General features: G+C 37.5%; 1 protein-coding gene across 5 annotated transcripts in view; it reads left to right on the top strand.

The window, feature by feature from the left end:
• Nucleotides 1-27,837, top strand: part of FER (FER tyrosine kinase) — a 460,210-nt gene that overhangs the window by 181,659 nt on the left and 250,714 nt on the right. For all 5 annotated transcript variants that reach the window (XM_066381979.1, XM_066381978.1, XM_066381980.1 and 2 more), the window contains one exon: nucleotides 19,088-19,180. In XM_066381979.1, coding sequence (XP_066238076.1) covers nucleotides 19,088-19,180 — 93 coding nt within the window. The remainder of the gene's footprint in view (nucleotides 1-19,087; nucleotides 19,181-27,837) is intronic.

Genomic DNA, 27,837 nt, shown 5'->3' on the forward strand with positions numbered 1-27,837 from the left:
TTAAAACCCTAGGTGTGTCTTATGGTCAGGTGCATCTTATGGAGCGAAAAATACGGTAAATGCATTTGAAAGTTCAACAAAAATAATAAGTAAGTGTGAGAGATTTCTGGGGATTTCAGGGAAGAAATCTAAAAGCCAGCTGGCCATTTGTGCCTGGGACACAGGATACAAGTTTGTCTTGGCTGTAATAGATTAGGATTCATTTGTGAATACTTCAAGGAATAGGGAGGATATCCTGGGGGAACACCAGGTGGATAGGACATATAAAGCTCACATTGGAAACTAAGGGGTGACAGAGAGGAAAGAGAAGCTTCGGGAGAACACATATTACACAAGAAAGAATTTCAGGAAAGGAGCAAATGCTGAGAGACAAAGTCTGAGAGAAAGACTTAGTTTTCTGAGCTGTATAACCCAATTACCACATATTGAATGGCTTAAAACAAGACTCATTTATTAGTTCACAGTTCTGTGGATTCCCCGAGTTCTTTGCTCAGGGTCTCATGAGGTTAAAGTCAGCAGGTTTGCTAAAGGAGTTGGCTGCGCTGCATTCTCATCTGGAGGTTGGGGGTCGTCTCTAAGCTTTCGTGATTTTGGCAGAATGCAGTTCCTTGTATTTGTAGGATTGCAGCCCTTATTCTTTTGCTGGCTGTCAACTAGGGGCCACTTTTAGCTGTCAGAGACCACCAAAGTATCTTGCTATGTAGCCCCCTTAGCAGTGGAAAATTTTTCTCATGTCAAACCTTTGTCATGCTTTGAGTCTCTGCCTTTAGGAAGAGTCCAGTCTCTTTAATAAGGGCTTACCTGGTTAGGTCATACACAGAATAACCCTTACTTAAAGTCAGCTGAGTCATATAAAATAACCTAATTGTTGGAGTAAATTCCATCGTATTCAGTGCCTCAGGAATCATGCAGGGTATGTACACAAAGGTGTGGGAATCTTACAGACCATCTTAGAATTTTGCCTTCCACAGAGCTCAAGTAAAATGAAAACTGAATAGAGACCATTAGATTTGGCAGTATCTTTTGTTAGGATGCTATTAAAAGCCTAGAGGTACCACCAAAATTTAAGGCATGCAAATATAGTTCTATGCTTTAAAAAAAAGTAGAATAACACTCAATTTTCTATCGGTCATTTTCTTTATAACTTCCACTCTGAAAGTAGAGTAGGAGAAAAACAATCTAATGCAATTTCACAGATGAATGAAACTAAATTCACATAATAAAGACCATGTACTTTACTAAGAAAGAGTTTTAGAATGTTTTATTCTTATTTAGAAACAGTCCTAATGAACTTTTTATCATGATTTCTCAGAGGACCACAGATTAGAAACAGCAAATGATAAATGAGTTCAGATGTGGGGTGGCCAAGGAGAGATGGAGGTGTGGAGTCAGGCATTGTTTGCAGCAAGAGGTAATAACCCACATTTTAACACTAATGGAGGAGTCTAGAAAAAAAAGGTGCAAAATACAGACGGAAGAAACTCCAGAACAGAGTCTTTGAGCCACAAGTCACCAAGATAAGGTCAAATTATAAGGCACTGGCCAGTTTGCTCGGTGGTAGAGCCTGCCATGTGGATGTCCTGGGTGTGATTCCTGATCAGGACATACAGTAGAAGCTACCATCTGCTTCTCCACCCTTCCCTATCTTCCTTCTCTCTCTTTATCTCTTCCCCTCCTGCAGCCATGACTCGGTTGGAACAAACTGGCCCTGGAGACTGAGGATGGCTCCATGGCCTCCACCTCAGGCACTAGAATGGCTTCGGTTGCAACAGAGCAACGCCCAGATGAGCAGAGCATCGCCCCCTAGTGGGCTTGCCAGGTGGATCCTGGTTGGGGCCCATGTGGGAGTCTGTTTCTCTGCCTCCCTGCTTCTCACTTAAGGGGAAAAAATAAAAGTTCAAATTATGTTTATTTTGAATTGTATAAGAAGACAGTAATATATAATTTGTTTTGTGAGGATAACCCTTTTTTAGATATGGCAAAATGAGGCGTTTCATTAGTGCTATTTAGCTTCAAAGTAAGTTGTGAATTTCTTTTAAAAGTTCTGAATTTCTCTGAAAATTATAACATAATCATAATTACCTATATTTTTTTGTACCTTTAAAGTCTCAAGAGAATTTATAGATACATTTTTGAATCTATGTAAAATTCTTAGAGCAGTGAGGTCGGTTTTTAAAAATTCCAGATATGCATTCTTTGGTTCTGGACATTGTCTTGTTGCTGCCCAATCAAGTGTAGGAAAGAGTAGAAATGATTTTATTTGAATTACACCATAAATTTGAGTGTAAGAATTACTGTTCTGAGTAAGAACTTACTGTTGTTCTTGGAAAAGTTGTTGAGCCACTCCAGCCTCGGTCTCTCCTTTCCAATGTGTAAAACGAGGCTGAAAGGACTGCTCTGAGTGCTGCTGATGAGCGGTAGGGAACAGGCATGCCCGCACCGTGCTGCCTGCAGCGACTGCTCGGAACAGGCATGGCCCGCACTGTGCTGCCTGCAGCGACTGCTCGGAACAGGCATGCCCCGCACCGTGCTGCCTGCAGCGACTGCTCGGAACAGGCATGCCCCGCACCGTGCTGCCTGCAGCGACTGCTCGGAACAGGCATGCCCCGCACCGTGCTGCCTGCAGCGACTGCTCGGAACAGGCATGGCCCGCACTGTGCTGCCTGCAGCGACTGCTTGGTGAGCGCCAGCCGCCTTCAGTGTCAGAGCCCTTTTCTAACCAGGTCAGTGTTCTTTTGAGCAGTACTTTAAGTGGCACATTGTGGCTGTTCTTTTTCACATAGCCCTAAAACTCCAGCGATGGTGACGTTACTCTTTGTTTTATTCATGTATTTGACAATACTTAACAAAAATTTACAGGGCTTCTTACTGATCTACTTTGAGATTTAATGAATTGATAAGCCACTGATGAAGCATTTCTGAAATGTATATTCAAACTTTCCTGTATCTGTATTCAGAGACCTCTTCCTTACCATACTGTTTTATCTTTAATAAAAAAAAAAAGTCCATTTTATCTGTCATTAATATTAAGTAGTTTTTAGTCATATTTAACCTTTTACCATCCTAGGCTCAAAATATCTATGTGTTTGCTTGTTTATGTGCACCCATGTATTTTCTTCTTCTTCTTCTTCTTCTTTTTTTTGTTATTATTTATTTAATTGAATGTATTGGGATGAAATTGGTTAATAAAATTATGTAGGTTTCAGGTGTACAATCCTATATGCATGCATATATTTTTATATTAGTAGCATTTCTTAGTCCTATAATTTTAATTTTTATTGGTCTCTTTCTATTTTTATTGTATTCTTGAGATGTGGTATTCAAAACAGTACATCAGTTTTATACTCAGTGAATCACAGTTTTATACTTAAATTGAATGTAGTAATTGTTTCAATATAGGAGTTCAACTTCAGTGTAATTAGAGCCTTCCCTCTCCATCCATTCTCCCATCCTCTCCTTTAATTTTTTTTCTTTTTCTTTTTTGGCAGAGACAGAGAGAGAGTGTCAGAGAGAGGGACAGGTAGGGACAGACAGACAGGAAGGGAGAGAGATGAGAAACGCCCATTCTTCGTTGTGGTTTCTTAGTTGTTCATTGATTGCTTTCTCATATGTGCCTTGAGGGGAGGTGGGGGGGGCTACAGCATACTGAGTGACCCCTTGCTCAAGCCAGTGACCTTGATCTCAAGCTGGTGAGACTTTCTCAAACCAGATGAGCCCGCGCTCAAGCTGGCGACCTCGGGGTCTCGAACCTGGGTCCTCCACATCCCAGTTTGACACTCTATCCACTGCGCCACCGGGTTAGGCTCTCCTTTAATTTTTGACTGAGTGACTAATGCTGAGCATATGGCTGATTTTTCATATGTAATCCAGGCCAGTGTTTTTCAACCACAAGTCTGCAGACTGGTGCCAGTCTGCCAGAAATTTCCTGCTGGTCCATAAGAGTTAACCACCCTGATGTTGTATGAAGATTATAGACCCAGTGATTTTAGTTGAATTCGGTTCTGTTCAAGGTGTTTGCCTCTTATCAACCTGTATGACCAATGAACATACTATTGAGGTTGTCTTAGATATCTTTGGAATTTGTAGGCTCATTCGAACAACCTTTTGCTCCATGCAGAGCATATACGAATCATGCACAATAAACAAAAAGCATTTGGACAAACTTATATAGTATTAAATGCATCCTACAGTGGAGTTCAGAAATTAAGCACCAGTTTATACTAGGTTGCACTGTTATGTGCAAGATAAAACTTTATTTGTTGTATGTTTCTGTTTCTGGCTGGTGAGGTCACAGGTCCCCAAGTGTAAAAATGTTTGAAAACCATGATCTACGAGGTCACTTGTCCCCAAGTGTAAAAATGTTGAAAACCATTTATCTAGACGATATGTTATAGTGGAAAGTAGACTAAGGAAGGAGTTTGTTTTGTCATCATGTGTGTGTCTTGGGGTAAGTTATTTTGCCTCCTCTGACCTTCATTTCTCATCTATTGTGAAGTGAGAAGGTTGAAATAGAAAATTTCTAGCTTAGATGGTTCCTTCAACCACTGATTCTATATAAACAGTTTTATTATAAGACATCTCTGTGAAAAAGAAAGTCATAGAATAGAGACTAAGGCCCAGTAATTTATAATAGTGATTTTAATACATGCCCTGTCTGTATAAACTTACTTTGGGCAACTTATTTTTGTCTTGGGAGTTGGTTGCTTTTGAAATTACTTCTTTCTCTGCTGACACCTTATTATTTAGAAACAATATTGAACTCCAAAATATGAAAAGAAACTTCAAACCACATGTGCTAATTAGTGTGATAATAGATGTTAGGAAAGCAAACAATAAAGTTAGCCAGTGCTCCAGCTGCTGCGCTGTAGGTGGATGAAAAGCCAGAGGGAGAAAGTTCTTTGACCTTGCTACTGCGGAGCTGTGAATACGGCTGTATTGTTTTCGGAATTATCAGGGATCCTGCTGAGAAAAACTGTCTTTGGGACTGCCACTGTACTGTGACAGTGGATTTGGGGGCAAGGTGTTGTTTTAGCTAGAGATAAGGTTCTAAAAACTGGAGTGGGAAATTAAGATAAAGAAAGGGCATATATGCACATTTTAATATTACTCTACAGAATTTAAAAGAATTGCCTGGCTGGGCAGTGGCGCAGTGGATAGAGCATCGGACAGGGATGTGGGGGACCCAGGTTTAGACCCCGAGGTCGCCGTCTTGAGCACAGACTCATCTGGTTTGGGCAAAGCTCACCAGCTTGGACCCCAGGTCGCTGGCTTGAGCTGGGGGTCACTCGATCTGCTGTAGACCCCCGGTCAAGACACATATGAGAAAGCAATCAATGAGCAACTAAAGTGCCTCAACGGAAAACTGATGATTGATGCTTCTCATCTCTCTCTGTTCTTGTCTGTCTGTCCCTATCTGTCCTTCTCTCTATCTCTCTCTGTCTCTGTTAAAAAAAAAGCAAAAAAAAGCAAAGAATAATGCAATATTTGGTCAGTCTTGCAAATAAATTTTTATTTATTTTTTGATTCATTTTGTTTTGATCTTTACAGTAGCTGATGATTACAAGGTAATTAGTTTCCTAGGACTCCTTTAACCACAAACTTGTTGGGTTAAAAGCAAATTTATTTTTTCACAGTTCTTCTGGAGACCAGAAGTCCAAAAATCAACGTATCTGCAGAATTGGTCCCTTCTGGAAACTCTGAGCAGGAATCGTCTCATTCTCCCTCCTAGCTTCTGGTGGCTACTGGCAATTCTTGGCATTCCTTGACTTGTAGATACATCGCACCCATTTCTGTCTTTCATATTGCTTCTCCTATGTGTTTTTTTTTCCCTCTTCTTTTTAAGTCTTCTTATAAGGATGCTTATCCTTAGATGTTGACACTACAAAGATAATTCAAGATAATCTCATTTTGAGATTCTCAATTTAATCATATCACCTAAAACCCCTTTTACAAGTAAGGTCACATTCACAGGTTCTGGGTGGGCATATCTTTTTGGGGGGGGCATGCCCAACCCATTACAGCTTGTATATGTCTTCTGTTTATCAAGGAATTTTTGAAAAGTTAAAGTATTGATTGTGGGTGAGACCCTTAACTTTGAGAGAAGCTAGTTCTTTTGGCCTTTAATTCAAATATTTTTTAGTATCTATTCTATGAGTCCTAGGAATATTATGTAAATTTGCCCAAGGTCAAGTGGTTAAACAGCTGAAATTTAAATTCAGCTTTATTCTAAATTTTTGCTTCTAAATCACTCTGCTATTTTGCCTGCCTGGAATAGCTTTTGACAGCTCCTGACCTCATACTTCATATGTACGATTTTCCCAAACCCCTCATAAAGGAATATCTACTTAATTACTACAAAGATATAATTAACAGAGGACTTTCTGGGCTTAGCATATATGTGGAGACACTTAATTCTAGTCCCAGTTTTGACTTTACTCAGAGTGTTTAAACATCACTGAGCTTTAGGTAAAACACTATTTGTACCTTATATCCCAGTTCTGAAATGTTATGACTGTTTTTTAAAACATATTTTCTCTAATTTTGCCTGTATAAATTTGGAAGTAGAATGTCTTTGTATATTATAATGTAGGCCTTTATGAGATAGAACTTTTTATTTTGATTATGGTAGCAGCAGCACATTTAGAGAGGATTTACTAGTTACTGGGTGCTGGGAGCTTTGCTAAGTCTGCATCATATTTAATCCTTCCAGCACTCCTATTATGCAGAACTATCATTATTTTCAATATGCAGTACTATTATTATTCCCAATTTATAAGCAAGGAAATTGGTATAAAGAATTAGGCAACTTGTCCAAAGTCATATACTGCAGGGGCCCCCAAACTACGGCCCACGAGCTGCATGTGGCCCCCTGAGGCCATTTATCTGGCCCCCGCCGCACTTCCGGAAGGGGCACCTCTTTCATTGGTGGTCAGTGAGAGGAGCATAGTTTCCATTGAAATGCTGGTCAGTTTGTTGATTTAAATTTACTTGTTCTTTATTTTAAATATTGTATTTGTTCCCGTTTTGTTTTTTTACTTTAAAATAAGACATATGCAGTGTGCATAGGAATTTGTTCATAGTTTTTTTATAGTCTGGCCCTCCAACGGTCTGAGGCACAGTGAACTGGCCCCCTGTGTAAAAAGTTTGGGGACCCCTGTCATATAGATTAGAAGTGGTAGAGCCAGGACTTGAACCCCCTTGGTCCAACGCCAGAATCTGTTCTCTTAACAATTGCTTATATAGCCTCTGTGGTATAGTTTCTATAATTTAAGTCCTATATTACAGGGGTTGGAAAATTATTGCCAATGGGCCAAATCTAGCCTGTTGGCTCTTTTATTGTGGTCTATAGCTAAGAATAGCTTGTATTTTTTAAGTAATTGAAAAATATAAAAAGAAATACAATGTTTTTTGACATGTAAAAATTACATGATATTCAAATTTTAGTGTCCATAAATAAAGTTTCATTGGAACGTAACCATGTTTATTTGCTGGCATATTGTTTATGGCTGCTTTAGTGATATAATGCTGGCAGAATTGAGTAGTAGTGGCAGAGACCATGAGCCTAAAATATTTTCTCCCTGGCACTTTACGGAAAACATATGCCAACCAATATAATATTGCTAGTAATTTACTTTTTATTATTTTTATATTGCTTCATATCAAAGACATTAAGGAGACATTTTAGGTAATATGGTTTCTTTTTCAAAACATATTTTCTGACCTGCTGTATGTAAGCATTGTTTATATAAAGGCAAAAATGGTTAAGAAAGCAATTTCTCTACTCTCTTCGGTGTCCTGATTAGTACTAAGGTCAAATGATTAATACTAAATCTACATGGCTTCTATTTTTCCTCTTTTAACATGCATTTAAAAATAATGTTTTATTATCAAATTTTATCTAAGTAACATTGCTTTTTGTTAAAATTAAGGGGATTTAAGGGTAAATTTTGTAATGTAAAATTATTTTCAGAAGATTTGATTGTGGCAGATTTGTTCTTAGTTTTTTAAGAATTTTTACCAGTCAGATTCAGTGTGCTTGAGTGCCTTTGCAGATTAATTTGCTTTGCTAAGTATTCTTTAGCTGATATAGTTTTTCTTATTATTTTAACTCATTCATTTTTTTGTGTAAAGGTTTTAAAATAATAAAAATAATTTATAACATGCCAGTCAGTATCTAATTTATATGTTTTGATTATTCTTTAAAATCTTTTACAGTATTCTGGTATTTTTATTATTCAAATAAAAGGGCTTCAGAAGAATAATTTTTACACATAAACCTGAGTAGGTAGAAGTAGGATAGATATCTGTATACTTGAAATTGTGAAGACCCTGTGGTCTGATACAGAAATTATTACTTTATAAAATAGCTCTGAACTTTCTCAGTAGACATTTAAATATGTACTTCAGTAAAAGAATTTAGAGCTAATTTCTCAACCTGTACATAAGAGTCATTAAAATTTTATATATTTAATAACATAGTTTTTAAATAATAACAATTTTAAAAAGTTATTCATTTACATCAGTGTAATAAGATATCATCATGTACTAGTTTTAATTGAAGCCTTATGGACTGATGGTTTTAAGTCAGAAAAGTAAATATGAATTTTCTTTTTTTTTTTTTTTTTAAGATTTTATTTATTCATTTTAGAGAGGGGGGAGAGAGAGATAGGGAGAGGAGCAGGAAGCATCAACTTCCACATGTGCCTTGACCAGGCAAGTCCAGGCTTTTGAACGGGCGACCTCAGCATTCCAGGTCAATGCTTTATCCACTGCACCACCACAGGTCAGGCAATATGACTTTTCTTAAGTCAGAAAAAGACCTTAGTCATATTGAATTTATATTAGATATTTGGACAATCTAGGGAGAAGAAACTTAAAACATGTTGAATTAAAACTTTAACCAAAGAGAGATAACGAATTAAAGATTTACTGTCTTGTTAGTATGTCCCTTTGCTGTTTCTAAAAGTAGAATCTCCCTGTAGATAAGTCTTGATAATTTAACTCACATTAGTATAATTTTTCAAAAAACTTAAACGCAGTTTTTATAGAACACTTAAATTTGGGGTCAGTGAAGTCCTTATAAGGGAACAGGTCTGTATCTTGCACTCCTGGATAACTTATAAAAAGAATATCTTTAGTCATTTTGCTCATACTTTTGAGAAAAGCACAATAGAACAATGGAAGTTTAGATATTGAACAGGAAGGCTTCTGATCATCACATCCTATCTGGGTTTTGTTTCCCTAGAGATGTCATCTTATGTAAGAGATAGAGAGTTCAGAAAGCAAGCAGAATGACAAGACGTTTTACAACCTACGTTTCACCAAATCGTATTGTTATATTTTAAATTTCTTTAGCATTGTTCTTTTAAGACAGAATTTTAATAATCATTCAAACGTTTCTTTTGCACATTTGGTTTGCAGTTTCATTATTTCAGAATATGAAAATGCTTGACTTAGCAAGGGGCTATCTTCCTTTTAATAAGTATTCCTGATATGCAAGCATCAAGGAAAAAAGACAGCATGACACACTAGGTTAGTAGGCAGTGAATACTTCTAAAATGATTTATCTTAGTCAGAACCCAATTGCTAAAATAAATTATTTAGAAACTGTTTTAATACTTAAATTTTATATCCTGATGGGAATAGAAACTGTGTATCCTTCATTCTCCCAAGCAAATCAACATCTCCAAAAGACTAAGTTATTTGTTTATACATACAATCATTTTATGAAGGACATATCAGTATTTGCAGTATTTCATTTACATTATGGAGTCATCAGCAGCATAGAATTTTTTTCAGAGACAATTTTCTCTGGGGTTATAATTTCCCTGTAGGTATAAAATCCCTTCAAATTTCATGGCTGCTTTGCATAAGTAGTCCCAAAGATATTTGGCACTCAGCCTGAAGTTTGAGCGTGAATATTGTTATCGTTTTCTTGATTCTTATTGCCTCCTGATTTGAAGAAATATCTAGCTGTTCCTACAGGGCCAAATAATTACTTTCATTGTTCCTTCCAAGAATGTTATTAGATTGGGTTTATTTACAGAAGTCTGTGAGAAAAAGTATTTGGTTGTTTTAATGACCCATTATTAACAAAAGAGTGTTCCAGTGGCACGTTCACTTCCCATTGGGGGTGAAGTTCTGAGGGCACCCCAGGTGGAATGAGACTAAACGCCTAAGGGAAGCAGCAGTGCTGGCCAGCCTGTTCCTATGGAATTCTCCTCCTCCTCCTCCTCTACCACCTCCTCCTGCTTTTTCTTCTTTTCCAGTTACAGTTGACATTCAATATTATTTTATATTAGTTTCAGGTGTACAGCAGAGTGGGTAGATAGTTATATAATTTGTGAAGTGCTCCCCTCTGTAAGTCTAGTAACCAGCTGGTACCATACGTAATTATTATAATATTATTGGCTATATTTCCCGTGTTGTGCTGTACAACCCTGTGACTATTTTGTAACTACCAATTTGTACTTCTTAATCCCTTCACCTCTTTTACCCAGCCCCCCTAAACCCCCTCCCATCTGGCAACACTCTTTTCCCTGTGTCTATGAGTCTGTTTCTGTTTTTGTTCATTTATTTTGTTTCTTAGATTCTACACATAAGTGAAATCATACATTATAGGTATTTGCTGTTCTTTGTCTGACTTATTTCACTTAATATAATACTTTCTAGGTTCATCTGTGTTGTTGCAAATGGTAAGATTTTATTCTTTTTCATTGCTGAGTAATATCTGATTGTAGATATATACCATATTTTCTTTATCTGTTCATCTGCTGATGGTCACTTAGGTTGCCTCCATACCTTGGCTACTGTAAACAGTGCTGCAATGAACATATGGATGCATATATATTTTCAAATTTTATTTTATTTTATTTTAATTTTGGTATTTTTCTGAAGTTGGAAATTGGGAGGCAGGCAGGCAGACTCCCGCATGCGCCCGACCAGGATCCACCCGGCATGCCTACCAGGGGGCGATGCTCTGCCCATCTGGAGCATCACTCTGCCACAATCAGAGCCATTCTAGTGCCTGAGGTAGAGGCCACAGAGCCATCCTCAGCACCCAGGGAAACTTTTGCTCCAATGGAGCCTTGGCTGCGGAAGGGGAAGAGAGAAACAGAGAGGAAGGAGAGGGGGAGGGGTGGAGAAGCAGATGGGCGCTTCTCCTGTGTGCCCTGGCCGGGAATCGAACCTGGGACTCCTACATGCCAGGCCGACACTCTACCACTGAGCCAACCGGCCAGGGCCTCAAATTTTATTTTTTTGAGTAAATACTCATAATTGGAATTGCTGGGTAATATGGTAATTCTATTTTTAATTTTTTGAGGAACCTCTATAATGTTTTCCACAGTGGCTGCAGCAATTTGCAATCCCACCAAAAGTGCATGAGAGTTCTATTTTCTACTATGGAAATCTGTGTGAGTTTTTTCAATGAGCAATGTGATGCAATTGACTGGAGAGTTAGACAGAGGTTACAGAATTTTTAAGATGAAGATTTAATCTAGTCTAGCGTCCTCATGTTTACTTATGTGGAAATTGAGAGCCAGGTAGTCAAGTAATTTGCCCAGATTTATATCTTTTATCCCATCTGATATCAGAAGTTTATTCTATCTACTTGACTGCCTCCTATAAGAGTCATGCTTCAAGAACTATTATGTGTTTTTGGTTAAAGTTGTTAATGTGCAACTTACTACAGCATCTAGATATGCTGTCATTTGGAAGAACTGTTTATTTTTTCAAAATCATCCCAATTAGCAAAACCTCAATTTTTGCCTTTTATATTTTTGCCTGTGCTTTACTGGTCAGGGGATGGAGGTAACCTGATAGGTTAGTTGCCTGCAATTTGAGAATTATAGTGAATAGCAATTTTAAAACTTGATAGGTATGGTTTTACTTTAAGTAATTTAGGTATTGTTTTTTTAGAGCTTTTTAAAATTGTTACTAGGCAAACTTTTAATCATTATGAATAGTTTAATAGATGATAAGTAGATGATAGATAGATAGATAGATAGATAGATAGATGTTGAGAGACCATACTTCATTTAATTTTGAAATAATGAAACTTATTCTTAAATGAACTATGAAACACATTGAATCTAGAACTTTTCTTTCAAGATACACTTATAGCTGTACTTAATAGCATTTTTCTGGGCATAGCATCAGAATATTATTTCATAACATAAAGTGTTATTTTATAACATTGCCTCTTCTTCCCGCTTCACTGGCCCCAATCTATGTCCACTCTAAGGGGCTGTACTTTTGTCATAACTAATCTCTGTCTCCTTTATCTAGAGAAAGTTCTTCTTTACCTTGTCAATATTTGAGGAGGGTGAAATGAGTATATTATACCAGTGCTGGCAGGCAGAATTAGGCACTGTATCCATGGTAACTGAAAAGAAGCTTTTAAATATTAACTTAATGTTTTTTCAAGTAGCCATTTAATTCATTGATACAAAAATCAGCCTGTCAGTGAATTTAGCATAGCATGATGTGTTATTAGGAAGATCGTAATTTAAAGCAGCTATGTAATGCTATAGAGACTGGAGCTTTGGCAAATGAGTTTCATATCTTATGTGTAGAAATATGGGCATTAAGTGAGCTGATACTGGTTAAAATGTTTTATAAACTCTATTTGCATTTGATCATCGCTGTATAAAACTTAAGGTTGACGTTGTTTCTGATAATACATTTTTTAGACCAGTCAATTTGAAGAGAACTTTTAAATGAAAGGGTACTTTCACTAAATGTGTTTCTTTGAACACAGTATATTATGCTTCATAACTTAATACCAAGGAAGCGATTTTTGAAGTCTTCTTTACCCCATACCTGGACCTATACTAGACTTACCTTGTATTCCATTCTTTTTTTTTTTTTTTTTTGTATTTTTCTGAAGTTGGAAACGGGGAGGCAGTCAGATAGACTCCCACATGCGCCTGACCGGGATCCACCCAGCATGCCCACCAGGGGGCGATGTTCTACCCATCTGAGGGGTTGCTCTGTTGCAACCAGAGGCATTCTAGCACCTGAGGCAGAGGCCATAGAGCCATCCTCAGCGCCCGGGCCAATTTTGCTCCAATGGAGCCTTGGCTGTGGGAGGGGAAGAGAGAGACAGAGAGGAAGGAGAGGGGGAGGGGTGGAGAAGCAGATGGGTGCTTCTCCAGTGTGCCCTGGCCAGGAATCAAACCTGGGACTCCTACACACCAGGCTAACGCTCTACCACTGAGCCATCTGGTCAGGGCTGTACTACATTCTTAAGAAAATGTTTCTTTTTTTTTTTTTGTGATAGAGACAGAGAAAGAGACAGAGAGAAGGACACACAGGGATAGACAGGCAGAAAGGGAGAGAGATGAGAAGCATCAATTATTCCTTTGGCACCTTAGTTCATAGATTGTTTTCTCATATGTGCCTTGATGCTGTGTGGGCAGGGGCTACAGCAGAACAAGTGACCCCTTGCTCAAGCCAGTGACCATGGGGTCATGTCTATGTTCCATGCTCAAGCCAGCGACCCCACACTCAAGCTGGCGAGCCCGTGCTCAAGCTGGATAAGTCCACGCTCAAGCCAGCAACCTCGGGGTCTCGAACCTGGTCTCTCTGCATCCCAGTCTGATGCTCTACCCACTGCGCCACCATCTGATCAGGCAAAAAAATTTCTTGTTTTGATATTATCAAAGGATTTTGTGGGAAATGGCTCTTTTTTACCCTCTTAGGATTTGATGCCCAAGATGTATCTTGAGGGAAGTTATTTTTACCATCTCAGTGAATTATTAAGTCATAAAAATAAAATGCCTTTGAATACTTAAAATTCTCCCTTGAATATTCTACTTTTGTGCATAACCTCCCACGTGGTTTTCAGTTCGTTTCTTATGGTATTCATACTTTCAGACCATACTCTGCCTATTGTTTTAAGAGCATTGACTCAGAGGAGAGGCCTGCTGCTTTCTTGGGAGGCTTTCACTGCCAAGCAGGTGAGGTTAGTACTTTTGTTTCATCTTCCTGTCAGTGTAGCAGCAGTAAGATCAACAGTGTCCCTGCTACTGCTAACACCACTGCCACCTCCATGACCACACAATGTCGGGGGCAGCATTCCCTAAAGCAGTGGTCCCCAATCCCCGGACCGTCCACAGAGAAAGAATAAATAATTTAAATTATTTCTGTTTTATTTATATTGAAGTCTGAATGATGTTTTATTTTTAAAAAATTACCAGATTCCCTCTGTTACATTCGTCTAAGACTCACTCTTGATGCTTGTCTCGGTCACGTGATACATTTATCCATCCCACCCTAAAGACTGGTCCGTGAAAATATTTTCTGACATTAAACCGGTCCGTGGCCCAAAAAAGGCTGGGGACCACTGCCCTAAAGGGCTAAGAAGAAGTGTAAATTACGTTGGGGGGTAGAAAAGCAAGAGCCACCATAGTACTTTGCAGTATGTGTGCTTTACACAATCATTTATTTCTGTGTAGCTCTAATGACAGAGCAGCTGCTTCCCGCTCTGCCATTCTCCACAGCCTGGCTATACCTTTGATCAGCTTTACCTTCCCCAGTGTTTTTATTTTAGAAGACTTCTCAAGCACCATAAATAGCTTTAAAAAAAAACCAAACACCCAAATCGAGGATAAATAGGCTTTAAAGAAAGGTCACTCTATTCCTTTAGCACTTCAAGGCTGTCTTTCCTCCAGCGTTTCTTGTGGCTCAGGTACAATGATTTTTTATTAAAACGTAAAACTGAAGCTGCAGCTAGGACTAAGCCTATAAAGTGCATGTTCACATTCTTAAGGTGGTGACCATTATGACTACAGTAAAGATTTACTTTTTAAAACTAAACTTTATTAAATATTTACATGCTTTTAACATGTTAATTTTTTATCACTTATAGTAATTGACTTGTAAGCACCGCATTTCCCCATGTATAAGACGCACCCTACTCTGAAATATTTGGGGGTCTAAAAACTGGGTGCGTCTTACACAGTGGTTGTAGATTTTTTTTTTACTTGCATTTCTTGCCTTTTTGTGCTTGTTGTCTTTGCACTCATTGTTTTGCACTTGTAACCAGTATATTACAGTAGGTTACATTTTGCCACATTCAGCCCAGACATGGCACAGAAAATTCGTACAGTGGTGAATTCAAGTTAAAAGTGATCCAGTTTGCAAAAGTGAATGGAAATTGTGCTGCTGAACATAAGTTTTGTCTTCCTTCAACTGAGAAATCAATCAGAGACTGGCTACAGGAAGAACAAACCCTACTGAAAACATCACAGCAGAAGAAGGCTGTGAGAGGCAAGTCAGCAATATGGCCTGATTTAGAGAAGGAATTGAAGATATGGATTGAAGAGCAAAGGGCAGTTGGAATTCCTGTGTCCACAAAGATGGTTCAGCATGAGGCAAGAAGAATTGCTGATGAAAAAGAAGTTAACTGGTTTCGAAGGAGGACACAATTGGTGCTTCAGTTCTTGAAACAGAATGGACTAAGCATGCGTACACTCACCAGACTTGCCCAAAAGATGCCTGAAAGCTATGAGCAGAAGGTCCTTGAATTTCATCGTTTTGTCATTCAGTATCACAGGACACATCAGTTTGAGATTGCTAATATGAAGTCTCCCTTCAGTTTGATGTCCCAAGTAACAGAACTGTTGATAAGAAGGGGTGAAAACTGTAACTGTGAAGACAAGTGGACATGAAAAGAGTCATTATAGAACTGTTTTAGCTTGTTTTGCAGATGGAACCAAGCTGCCTCCTATGCTGTTTTTCAAATGCAAAACAATGCCAAAAGAAGTCATTGCTCAGGGAGTGATTCTCCATGTTCATGACAAGGGTTGGATGAATCAGGATGGGATGAAGATCCATTTAGAGAAAGTTTGGAGAAGGAGACCAGGTAGGCTCTTATGCAAATCTGCTCTATCGGTGCTTGATAATTTCAGGGCACAAATAACAAAAAACACAAAGAAGATTGCTGCACAGCAAAAAACAAAACTTGCAGTCATACCTAGAGGCTTGACATCCCAGCTCCAACCACTTGATGTCAGCATTAACCAATCCTTCAAAGTGGTCACGAGAGACAAATGAAACCAATGGATGAAGTCTTCTAGGGACAATTTGACACTAGCAGGAAGAATAAAGAAACCAACTATAGGAGAAGTTTGTGCCTGGGTGAAAAGATCCTGGGATAATATAAAGATTGAAATCGTTGTCAAGTCCTTTAAGAAGTGTGGCATTTCAAATGCCAGAGATGGAACTGAGGACAAGGTAATATATGAAGACAGTGATTCGTCATCAGACACAGATGAGAACAAGCTAATGGGTGGACGTTTTGATAGTTATGAGGAGCTGTATGAATTTTATGATGAATAAAACTTGAGTTCAATAACTTTATGTAATATATATTTTTTCAAAATGGGCCTCAAAATTAAAGTGCGTCTTAGACATGGGAGCATCTTATACATGGGAAATATGGTACACTCTGAGGAAGGTTTATATTATTTCTATTTTATAGATGTTTGAATGGAGGTATAGTGATTTACGTAGTATCATTAGTGTATGGCCAGTGGTCACCACCATCATGGCCATTCACATGCAGGTTCCCATTGGATTCAGCAGATGGTAAAGAAACAGTCAAGCCAAAAAATGGTGGGCCTTTTTTTTTTTTTTTCCCAGGTATACAGGCTTTATTAGAGGAGAAAGACCTGCTGGGGCACTTCTCCAAAAGAAGGGCTGGTGGGCTATTCTTTTATTAAAGTCTTGTACCGACCAACGAGCTAACAGGCAGGGAAAACACTTCCCTTTCATTCAGGACTCCCCAAGCCACTGACACATTTTCTGGTTCCGCAACTAGGAGAATCTTCTCTGGTTTCTCCTAGAATCAAGGCCCCACCAGTCTCAGCAGAGCTCCAAAGGCCCTCAGCTCTGGTTTCCCATCTGCACACCTTCTCTGTCCCTGCCAACATGGCTTCTTTCTCAGCACTCTTCTCCTTCTTCTCTCTTTGCAAAACTTCAGGGGCCCACAAAGACCCCTCCTCCAGCAAATATTAGCAAAACAATGGCCCTTCCCAAGCAGGAAGGTAATTTGCAATTTCACGCACCACATATACCTGGCACTGCCCAGCCCCCAATGCAAACTATAAGTGAGCAAACATAAAAATCATATTTTACAAACTTATTTGACCAACAATCATCAAGTTACATAAGTGCTGCTGATGATGAAAAAGATATTGAGATGATCTGTTCTGTTAGATTATCATAAGATTATTTTAAATTATATGTATGTTTGTAGAATAATAAGAACTATTAGTACTATATTAGAATCAAAAGTGAATAAAGTAAAAGTAGGAAAATGGAGAAACAAAAGTTGAATTTCAGATTTGAGTTTGAGCCTATTAGATAGCAAGCATATGGCCAAAAATGTCTAAATTTATTATCTATAGATATATACTAGGTATTGGAGACATTGGAAACAAGAAAATGTTATTTGTAGTATGCTTTAGTTATTTTACACTGACAAGTAAAATTGAGAATCACTACTGATAGAGACGTGGAAATACAGTATTGGTGATTAGCAGTTGAAATGTAGTTATTATTGGGAAATTAACCAGTGCTTCATTACAAACCTTATAGGAGCTTCAAAGTTCTTTTTCTTACCTCCTATTGTGTTTTTTTTGTTCTTCTCTCTCTTGTACCTTTTTAGCTACCTCATTCACTTGCATTTGTAAAAATGATCTAAAGATTTGAAATCTTAAGGAAAAGCTTTCTTTAACTGTAGTATGTGTATTTTTTACATCCTATGGCAAATATCACTCGGGATTTTTTCTTTTCTTTTCTTTTCTTTTTTTTTTTGTATTTTTATGAAGCTGGAAACGGGGAGAGACAGTCAGACAGACTCCCGCATGCGCCCAACCGGGGTCCACCCGGCACACCCACCAGGGGGCGATGTTCTGCCCATCCGGGGCGTCGCTATGTCGCAACCAGAGCCACTCTAGCGCCTTAGGCAGAGGCCACAGAGCCATCCCCAGCGCCCGGGCCATCTTTGCTCCAATGGAGCCTTGGCTGCAGGAGGGGAAGAGACAGAGAGGAAGGAGAGGGGGAGGGGTGGAGAAGCAGATGGGCGCTTCTCCTGTGTGCCCTGGCTGGGAATCGAACCCAGGACTTCTGCACGCCAGGCCGACGCTCTACCACTGAGCCAACCGGCCAGGGCCAGGATTGACTTTTCTTAGTGGTAGTTCTGCCACACATCCTCTTGTTTCACTCTCTCCTCTGTCATCATCGTCATCATCATTATCATCATCATCATCATCACATGAATCTTTGGGATACCTACTTAAGTGGAATTCACTGTCTAAAAATGTGCTCTAATTCTCCTCTTTTTTCCTGATTGTTTTTTTTTCTTGAAAATTTCTCACAACTACTGTACTAACTGAAATCTTCTTCATGAGCCTCATTCTTTTTAGCTCCCCCCCCCCATGGTAATATTTGGTTTGTCACAAATTTCCTTTGTATTTCATATTTGCTCATCATATAAATTTTATTTCTTTTTGTTTTTCCCTAGTCAAGACATTTATTAAGGGAACAGGGAAGTAAAACACTATAGAGTTCATGTGCACTTGGTTATTCATCTTTAATGTTAGGAAGCTTATATTTTATTTAGTTGGAAGACATGATGGATATAAAGGAGCAGTGGATAAATACCTTAATACCTACTATCACTGTGTATGTATACTGGGTATTTACCATATTGCCCTATGTATTAGACACACATTTAAAAAAATAATTTGGGATCTAGAAGCTGGGTGCGTCTTATGCAGTGGTTGTAGATTTTTTTTTTACTTGGATTTCACGCTTTTTCATGCTTGTTTTGTGCTCATTGTTGAAGACAGTGATTCATCATCAGACACAGATGAGGACAAACTAATGGATGGGCATTTTGACAGTGATGAGGAATTGTATGAATTTTATGATGAATAAAACCTGAGCTCAATAACTTTAATACATTTTTTCCACAAATTTCATGCCCCAAAATTAAGGTGTGTCTTATACATGGGAGCGTCTTATAATTGGGGAAATACGATACTATTGCTGACGGCTTCTTTCTTAATCTCTCCAGGAAAGGAAGGAGAGGCTATCCAAATTTGAGTCTATTCGTCATTCAATTGCTGGAATAATTAGGTCTCCAAAAGCTGCATTGGGCTCTTCAACAGTAAGTAGGATTCTTGAACTCTATGTGCTAATGAAAGTAGTTATTGCCTAGCTCTTTCTGATATACCAATGAATATCATATGTAAATTTGTCCTTACAATTGGAAAGTAAGTACATATTTTCACTTTTTTATGTATAAGAGTCTGTGCATTTATGTCTCTAGTAAAACCCTATGTTAAATCCCTATGTAGCGTTGATGTAGGGAAGAAAGAAAGAAACTTCTATTACAGACCTCCTATACTACAAACAAATATTGCAGGCAACAGTTTATGAACTTTGGTAGTCTTCATTAGAAGACTAGTATGAACAAATCTCTTTTCCGGGGAAGCATATCTTTATAATACAGATTATTGTTTATGTATTTTAATGTATCATTTTATATGTGTGTGTATAATTTTTAGAATATTAAATTATAAAATTGAAATCTGTTTAAAACTTGGGTTTGGCATATTATTAATGATGCATAGAATACTAGATTTTTTAAGTAATAGTGGCTATAGCTGGGCAACATAAAAAAACAGCCTTATCCTCTTTATATAGGAAAAGTCTAAAACATTTTTTTTTATTTCATTACCTGTGAAACTTAATTATCAGACTTTTTATTCTAGCCATTCCTCTTGACAGTGCAGCTTTACAATGATATCTTACGGAATGCTGGTCAGCACAACAGTATTCAGTGTAAATAATTAATTATATGCTTTTCTCATCTCTCAAAGTTTCTGTATAATGTCTTAATATTATTTTTTGGGTTTTTTTTAATAGATAAATTTTTATTAATGTTAATGGGGTGACATCAATAAATCAAGGTACATATATTCAAAGAAAACATGTCCAGGTTATCTTGTCATTCAATTATGTTGCATACCCATCACCCAAAGTCAGATTATCCTCAGTCACCCTCTATCTAGATTTCTTTGTGCCCCTCACCCTCCCCCTTCCCTTTTCCTCCTTCTCTCCCCTGCCCCCCCTCTCACCCACTCCCGGTAACCACCACACTCGTGTCCATGTCTCTTAGTCTCATTTCTATGTCTTACCAATATATGGAATCGTGTACTCCTTGTTTTTTTCTGATTTACTAATTTCACTCCGTATAATGTTATCAAGATCCCACCATTTTGTTGTAAATGATCCAATGTCATCATTTCTTATGCCTGAGTAGTATTCCATAGTGTATATGTGGCACATCTTCTTTATCCAGTCTTCTATTGAGGGGCTTTTTGGTTGTTTCCATGTCTTGGCCACTGTGAACAATGCTGCAATGAACATGGGGCTACATGTGTCTTTACGTATCAATGTTTCTGAGTTTTGGGGATATATATCCAGTAGAGGGATTGCTGAGTCATAAGGTAGTTCTATTTTCAGTTTTTTGAGGAACCGCCATACTTTCTTCCATGATGGTTGTACTATACATTCCCACCAACAGTGAATGAGGGTTCCTTTTTCTCCACAGCCTCTCCAGCATTTGCTATTAGCTGTCTTGTTGATAATAGCTAATCTAACAGGGGTGAGGTGGTATCTCATTGTAGTTTTGATTTGCATTTCTCTAATAACTAATGAAGATGAACATCTTTTCATATATCTGTTGGCCATTTGTATTTCTTCCTGGGAGAAGTGTCTGTTCATGTACTCTTCCCATTTTTTTTATTGGATTGTTTGTTTGTTTGTTGTTGAGTTTTATGAGTTCTTTCATATTTTGGATATTAGGGCCTTATCTGAGCTGTTGTTCGAAAATGTCATTTCCTATTTAGTTGGCTGTCTGTTTATTTTGTTGTCAATTTCTCTTGCTGAGCAAAAACTTCTTAGTCTGATGTAGTCCCATTCATTTATCTTTGCCTTCACTTCTCTTGCCTTTGGAGTCAAATTCATAAAATGCTCTTTAAAACCCAGGTCCATGAGTTTAGTACCTATGTATTCTTCTATGTACTTTCTTCTTTCAGGTCTTATATTTAGGTCTTTGATCCATTTTGAATTAATTTTAGTACAAGGGGACAAGCTGTAGTCGAGTTTCATTCTTTTGCATGTGGCTTTCCAGTTTTCCCAGCACCATTTGTTGAAGAGGCTTTCTTTTCTCCATTGTGTGTTGTTGGCCCCGTTATCAAAAATTACTTGACCATATGTATGTGGTTTTATTTCTGGACTTTCTATTCTGTTCCATTGGTCTGAGTGTCTATTTTTCTGCCAATACCATGCTGTTTTGATTATCGTGGCCCTATAATATAGTTTTAAGTCAGGTATTGTAATGCCCCCAGATTCATTCTTTTTCCTTAGGATTGCTTTGGCTAATCGGGGTTTTTTATATTTCCATATAAATCTGATGATTTTTTTTTCCATTTCTTTAAAGAACATCATAGGAATTTTGATGGGAATTGCATTAAATTTATAGATTGCTTTGGGTAATATGGCCATTTTGATTATATTTATTCTTCCTATCCATGAACAAGGAATATTTTTCCATCTCATTGTATCTTTTTCAATTTCCCTTAACAATGCTTTGTAGTTTTTGTTATATAGGTCCTTTACATTCTTTGTTATATTTATTCCTAAGTATTTTGTTGTTGTTGTTGCAATCGTGAAGGGGATTATTTTTTTTAGTTCGTTTTCTAATATTTCATTGTTAGTATATAGAAAAGCTATGGACTTTTGTATGTTAATTTTGTATCCTGCGACCTTACTGTATTGGTTTATTGTTTCTAGTAATCTTTTTGTGGAGTCTTTGGGGTTTTCGATGTATAGGATCATATCATCAGCAAAAAGTGACACCTTTACTTCTTCTTTTCCGATATGGATGCCTTTTATTTCTTTCTCTTGTCTGATTGCTCTGGCCAGAACTTCTAGCACCACGGTAAATAAGAGTGGAGAGAGTGGACAACCCTGTCTTGTTCCTGATTTAAGGGGGAAAGTCCTTAGTTTTATGCCATTTAATATGATGTTGGCTGATGGTTTATCATATATGGCCTTTATCATGTTGAGATATTTTCCTTCTATACCCATTTTGTTGAGTGTCTTAAACATAAAGTTGTGTTGTATTTTATCGAATGCCTTTTCTGCATCTATTGATAAGATCATGTGTTTTTTGTTCTTTGTTTTGTTGATATGGTGTATTATGTTAACCATTTTACGTATGTTGAACCATCCTTGAGATTCTGGGATGAATCCCACTTGATCATGATGTATTATTTTTTAATATGTTGTTGTATTCGATTTACAGTATTTTGTTTAGTATTTTAGCATCTATATTCATTAGAGATATTGGTCTGTAGTTTGTTTTTTTTTTGTGCCGTCCTTGCCAGGTTTCGGTATGAGGGTTATGTTGGCCTCATAAAATGTGTTTGGAATTATCGCTTCTTCAATTTTTTGGAAGACTTTGAGTAGAATAGGTACCAAGTCTTCTTTGAATATTTGATAGAATTCACTAGTATAACCGTCTGGGCCTGGACTTTTATTTTTGAGGAGGTTTTTAATAGTTTTTTCTATTTCCTCCCTGCTAATGGGTCTGTTTAGGCTTTCTGCTTCTTCATGACTCAGTCTAGGAAGGTTGTATTGTTCTAGGAATGTATCCATTTCTTCTAGATTGTTGAATTTGGTGGCATATAGTTTTTCATAGTATTCTACAATAATTCTTTTTATATCTATGATGTCTGTGGTGATCTCTTTCATTTTGGATTTTGTTTATGAGTCCTTTCTCTTTTTTCCTTGGTGAGTTTTGCCAAGGGTTTGTCAATTTTGTTGATCTTTTCAAAGAACCAGCTCCTTGTTTTATTAATTTTTTCTATAGTTTTTCTGTTCTCTATTTCATTGATTTCTGCTGATTTTTATTATTTCCTTTCTTCTGCTGATTTTGGGTTGTCTTTGTTCTTCTTTTTCTAGTTCCTTAAGGTGTGAAGTTAAGTGGTTCACTTGGGCTCTTTCTTGTTTGTTCATATATGCCTGAAGTGATATGAACTTCCCTCTTATCACTGCTTTACTGCATCCCAGAGATTCTGATATGTCGTATTGTCATTTTCATTTGTCTGTATATATCTTTTGATCTCTGCGCTTATTTCTTCTTTGACCCATTCATTTTTTAAAAGTATGTTGTTTAGTTTCCACATTTTTGTGGGTTTTTTTCCTCTTTTTTGCAGTTGAATTCTAGTTTCAAGGCTTTATGATCAGAAAATATGCTTGGTAGAATTTCAATTTTTCTGAATTTGCTGATGTTACTCTTGTGGCCCAACATATGGTCAATTCGGTCGTGCTCCTCATGGCGCCATTTCTATGACATCACTTATTTTTTGGTTTTTAAACGTTTTCCCATTTAAGAAAATGTGACCTAGTCTTATTTAGACAAAGAAAGTATTTCCCAACCATAGATTAAATTTTCATTTACTGTTTGGATTTATTCGCTGTAATTTATTGCTATAATACATATGTAGAACATGTTTCTAAATGTATTTAACTTAAGCAATGATCTTTTATATACAGCTAAGATCATTAGTAGGTATTTTACTGAAAAAGAATAAAATTATATTTTATATAAAAGAGATTTTCTACTTAGATTTCAGCTTTGAGGTTGCCATTGTCACTTCTCATATACAGAAGTTCTACAGGAATAGGGTGGAGCTCTGAACTAAGGCAGACCATCTCCTGTGGCTTTACACAGAAAATAAAAATAATTATAAGCAAAAGCAACATGACAAAGGAAGTCTCTTTCAAGGCCCACTTCCTACTCTTATTTTCTTAAATAATTGATTTACAGAAATTCATAAGGCTTGGTGTATTATGATTTGACACTTAAGTGTAGAAGACGATTAAATATTTCTGACAAGTTCTAGAGATTCTATGAGGACAAATTTTTATGACTTTTATTTGAAGAAAAGGTTGTTGAGATTAAAAGTTTTTAAAAGAGAAAAACAAAAATAGATTTTTGAAAGAAATGTTCCAATACCTCAGTTAGCTTTTCATAAAATTATTTAACATTGACATAATGAAATTCTGTTAGCTCATCTTTATTTCTCTTAGATCAGAGGTCTTTATGCCAGCAACTACTAGTTGTTAGTTGGTGATCTTATTAACAAAAGATCTCTCCTCTCCAGTTTTCCTTTTTGTGTGCTGTAGCATCAAACTTGACTCGAGTAGAATGTTTCAATTACGTGAGAACCAAGGCCCATTATAAACTAAAGATTTCCTTTAGATTTGTTCTTAAGATGTAAAGGTGGGAGAGTGCAATTTAGAGCTCCAGAAGTTTATCCAGTGACATAAAAATTAGAATTCTGTAATTGTGGAGATGGGCTAATATTCCACATGTTCCTTTTCTCCACAACCTAGGACGTGTAAGAAACTTGTGCCTCAAGACAGGTGTCTAGGAGTGCAACAGTGGCTTCTCAGACTTCATGTTATGTATATATGTTGCTTTGAAGCTCATTTATGGGAACTTCAGCTTTTGGTTCTAAGTCAGGGTTGATGAGGGGATGGAGAGATTTGGTTTTTTAAAGACATACTGATTTACCTCTAGAAATAGAGAAATCTATTGATTGGGTTACATAGGGTTGGCTATCCTAAAAGTATGTTGGGTATATTATGTACAGTCTTAATGAATTAATGGTATAAACCATTAATACCTGAAGGTATTTACATGATATTTTCTCCATTTAAGAAGTCTAGCTGTTGCTGCTTCTTCCTCTTTTTCTTCCTCCTCTTCTTCCTCCTCTTCCTCCTCTTCCTCTTCCTCCCCTCCTCCTCTTCCTCCCCTCCTCCTCTTCTTCTTTTTCTTCTTCTTCCTCTTTCTCCTCCTCCTCCTCCTCCTCCTCATTATTATTAATATTGTTATTCTCCTCCTCCTCCTCCTCCTCCTCCTCCTCCTCCTCCTCCTCCTCCTCCTTTTTCCTGGAAGAGAAAGAGAGTAACAGGAACATTGAGCTGCTCCTGTATGTGCCCTCACAAGGGATTGAACTGCAACTTTGTTTTGGGATGACACTCTTAACCAACGGAGCTAACTGGCCAGGGCCCTTTACCTTATTCTTAAATAAAATTACTAAATTGACAGTGATTGATATTGGTGAACCTTTGTTGTTTACAAATTGCCTTTTGATGAAATGAATTAAAATGCTTGTCCCACAAAACATGAACTTTTTTCAGATATACATTGTCATCTGTTTTTTAAAATAAATTATCAGAATCCTTGAAGCTATGAAATGCCCATTGCTTCTATGAAAATGTACCCTGTGTAATTGAGAATTCTTGAGAATGTTCATTTTCTCAAGGCCCTGTTGGTCACGTATGCATCTTCATGATGAGAAGGTAGTTATTATTTCCATCAGTTAGGTGCCCTTTGGTATTTCCTGGTTTATTAGAAATCTCATGAACTAAAATGATTGAGGCAGTAGTTTATTATACTGTATTACACTATTAATAAATGTACACAACTATTTCTCTAAGGCATTTGGTATCCTACTTATTTGGAGAAGGAGGGGTTTTTTTCCCTTTCTTCAAATACATAGATAACTGAGATCTTGAATCTTAATGCTAATGTGAAGGTTTCAGGTGTTAAATATGATAATTGAAATGCATTATAATTTAGACACTACTTAATCATAATTAAAATTTTTTTGTCATAACATAGTATTTTTTTTTTTTTTCTTTCTGAAGCTGGAAACCGGGAGAGACAGTCAGACAGACTCCCGCATGCCCCCGACCGGGATCCACCCGGCACGCCCTCCAGGGGCGACGCTCTGCCCACCAGGGGGCGATGCTCTGCCCCTCCGGGGCGTCGCTCTGCCGCGACCAGAGCCACTCCAGCGCCTGGGGCAGAGGCCAAGGAGCCATCCCCAGCGCCAGGGCCATCTTTGCTCCAATGGAGCCTTGGCTGCGGGAGGGGAAGAGAGAGACAGAGAGGAAGGAGGGGGGGGTGGAGAAGCAAATGGGCGCCTCTCCTATGTGCCCTGGCCGGGAATCAAACCTGGGTCCCCCGCACGCCAGGCCGACGCTCTACCGCTGAGCCAACCGGCCAGGGCAACATAGTATTTTTTAAAGTATTCCTATTTGGGAAAAGTAAAATAGAATGGAAATTTTTAATTACTATAAATATTTTTTTCTCTATAAAAAACTTAAAAATTTTACAAGATGACATAGTTAACCACATTTAAAATATTTTATGGCAATATACTTCACATAACATAAAATTCACCACTTTATAGTATATACTTAGTGGTTCTTATACTCACTAGACTGGGCAACCATCACCACTGTTTGCAGAACATTTCAATGTCCCCAGTAAAATTCTTCATACATATTAGCAGTTAGTTTCAACTTTCCTCTTCTCATTTTCTGGCACTCATTAATCTACTTTGATCCCAATGGATCTGCCTATTCTGGACATTTCACATAAATGAACTATAAAATATGTGAACTTTTGCATTTAGTTTCTTTCAGTTAGTATAATGTTTTCAAGATTAATCCTTTTTATGACTGAATAATGTCCTATTGTATGGATTTGTTACATATCGTTTATCTGTTCATTAGCTGATGGATATTTGGGTTGTTTCCACTTTTCAGCTATTATGAGTAATGCTGCAGTCAACATTTACCTGAACATATGTTTTCATTTCTCTCAATTGTATGCCTAGGAATTTCTGGGTCATACAGTAATTCTATGTTTAAGTTTTTGAGGAACTGCCAAACTGTTTTCCACAGTGATTGTATCATTTTATAATCCCACCAGCAATGTATGAGTGTTTCAGTTTATCCCTAATCCCATCAAGACTTACTGTATAGGCATCCTAATAAGTATGTAGTGGTATATTATAGTTTTTATTTGACGGTTTTTGATAACTAATGATGTTGAGCATCTTTTTTTTTTTTTTTCTTTTTTACAGAGACAGAGAGAGAGTCAGAGAGAGGGATAGACAGGGGTAGACAGACAGGAACGGAGAGATGAGAAGCATCAATCATTAGTTTTTCGTAGCACATTGCTACACCTTAGTTGTTCATTGATTGCTTTCTCATATGTGCCTTGACCTCGGGCCTTCAGTAGATGGAGTAACCCCTTGCTCGAGCCAGTGACCTTGGGTCCAAGCTGGTGATCTTTTGCTCAAACCAGATGAGCCCACACCCCAAGCTGGCAACCTTGGGGTCTCGAACCTGGGTCCTCTGCATCCCAGTCTGACGCTCTATCCACTGCGCCACCGCCTGGTCAGGCGTTGAGCATCTTTATATATGTTTATTGGCTTCTTGTATATGTTCTTTGGGGATATAACTATTCATTTCCTTTGGACACTTTAAAATTGGGTTGCTTTTCTATTGTTGAGTTATAAGAGTTCTTTATATATTTTGGTCACAAGCCCCTTTTCAGATATGTAATTAAAAAATGTTTCTTCTCATTTTGTGGATTATCTTTTCACTTTTTTGATAGTGTCCTTTGACAAAATTTTTTAATTTTGACAAAGTTTAATTTATCAATTTTTCTTTGATGGTACATGCCTCTGGTGTCAAATCTAAAATACTGTTGTCTAGCCCAAGGTCATGCAGATATTTAACTTTGTTTCCTCCTGAGAATTTTATATAGTAGTTACATGTAGGTCTTGGATTCATTATGAGGCAATTTTTATATATGGTGTGAGGCAGAGGTCCAAATTTATTCTTATGTGTGTAGAAGCATATTTAATGTAAAATATTAAGAAAGCA

Source organism: Saccopteryx leptura, chromosome 4, assembly GCF_036850995.1.
Source record: "Saccopteryx leptura isolate mSacLep1 chromosome 4, mSacLep1_pri_phased_curated, whole genome shotgun sequence".
In the NCBI taxonomy this organism is placed as follows: Eukaryota; Metazoa; Chordata; class Mammalia; order Chiroptera; family Emballonuridae; genus Saccopteryx; species Saccopteryx leptura.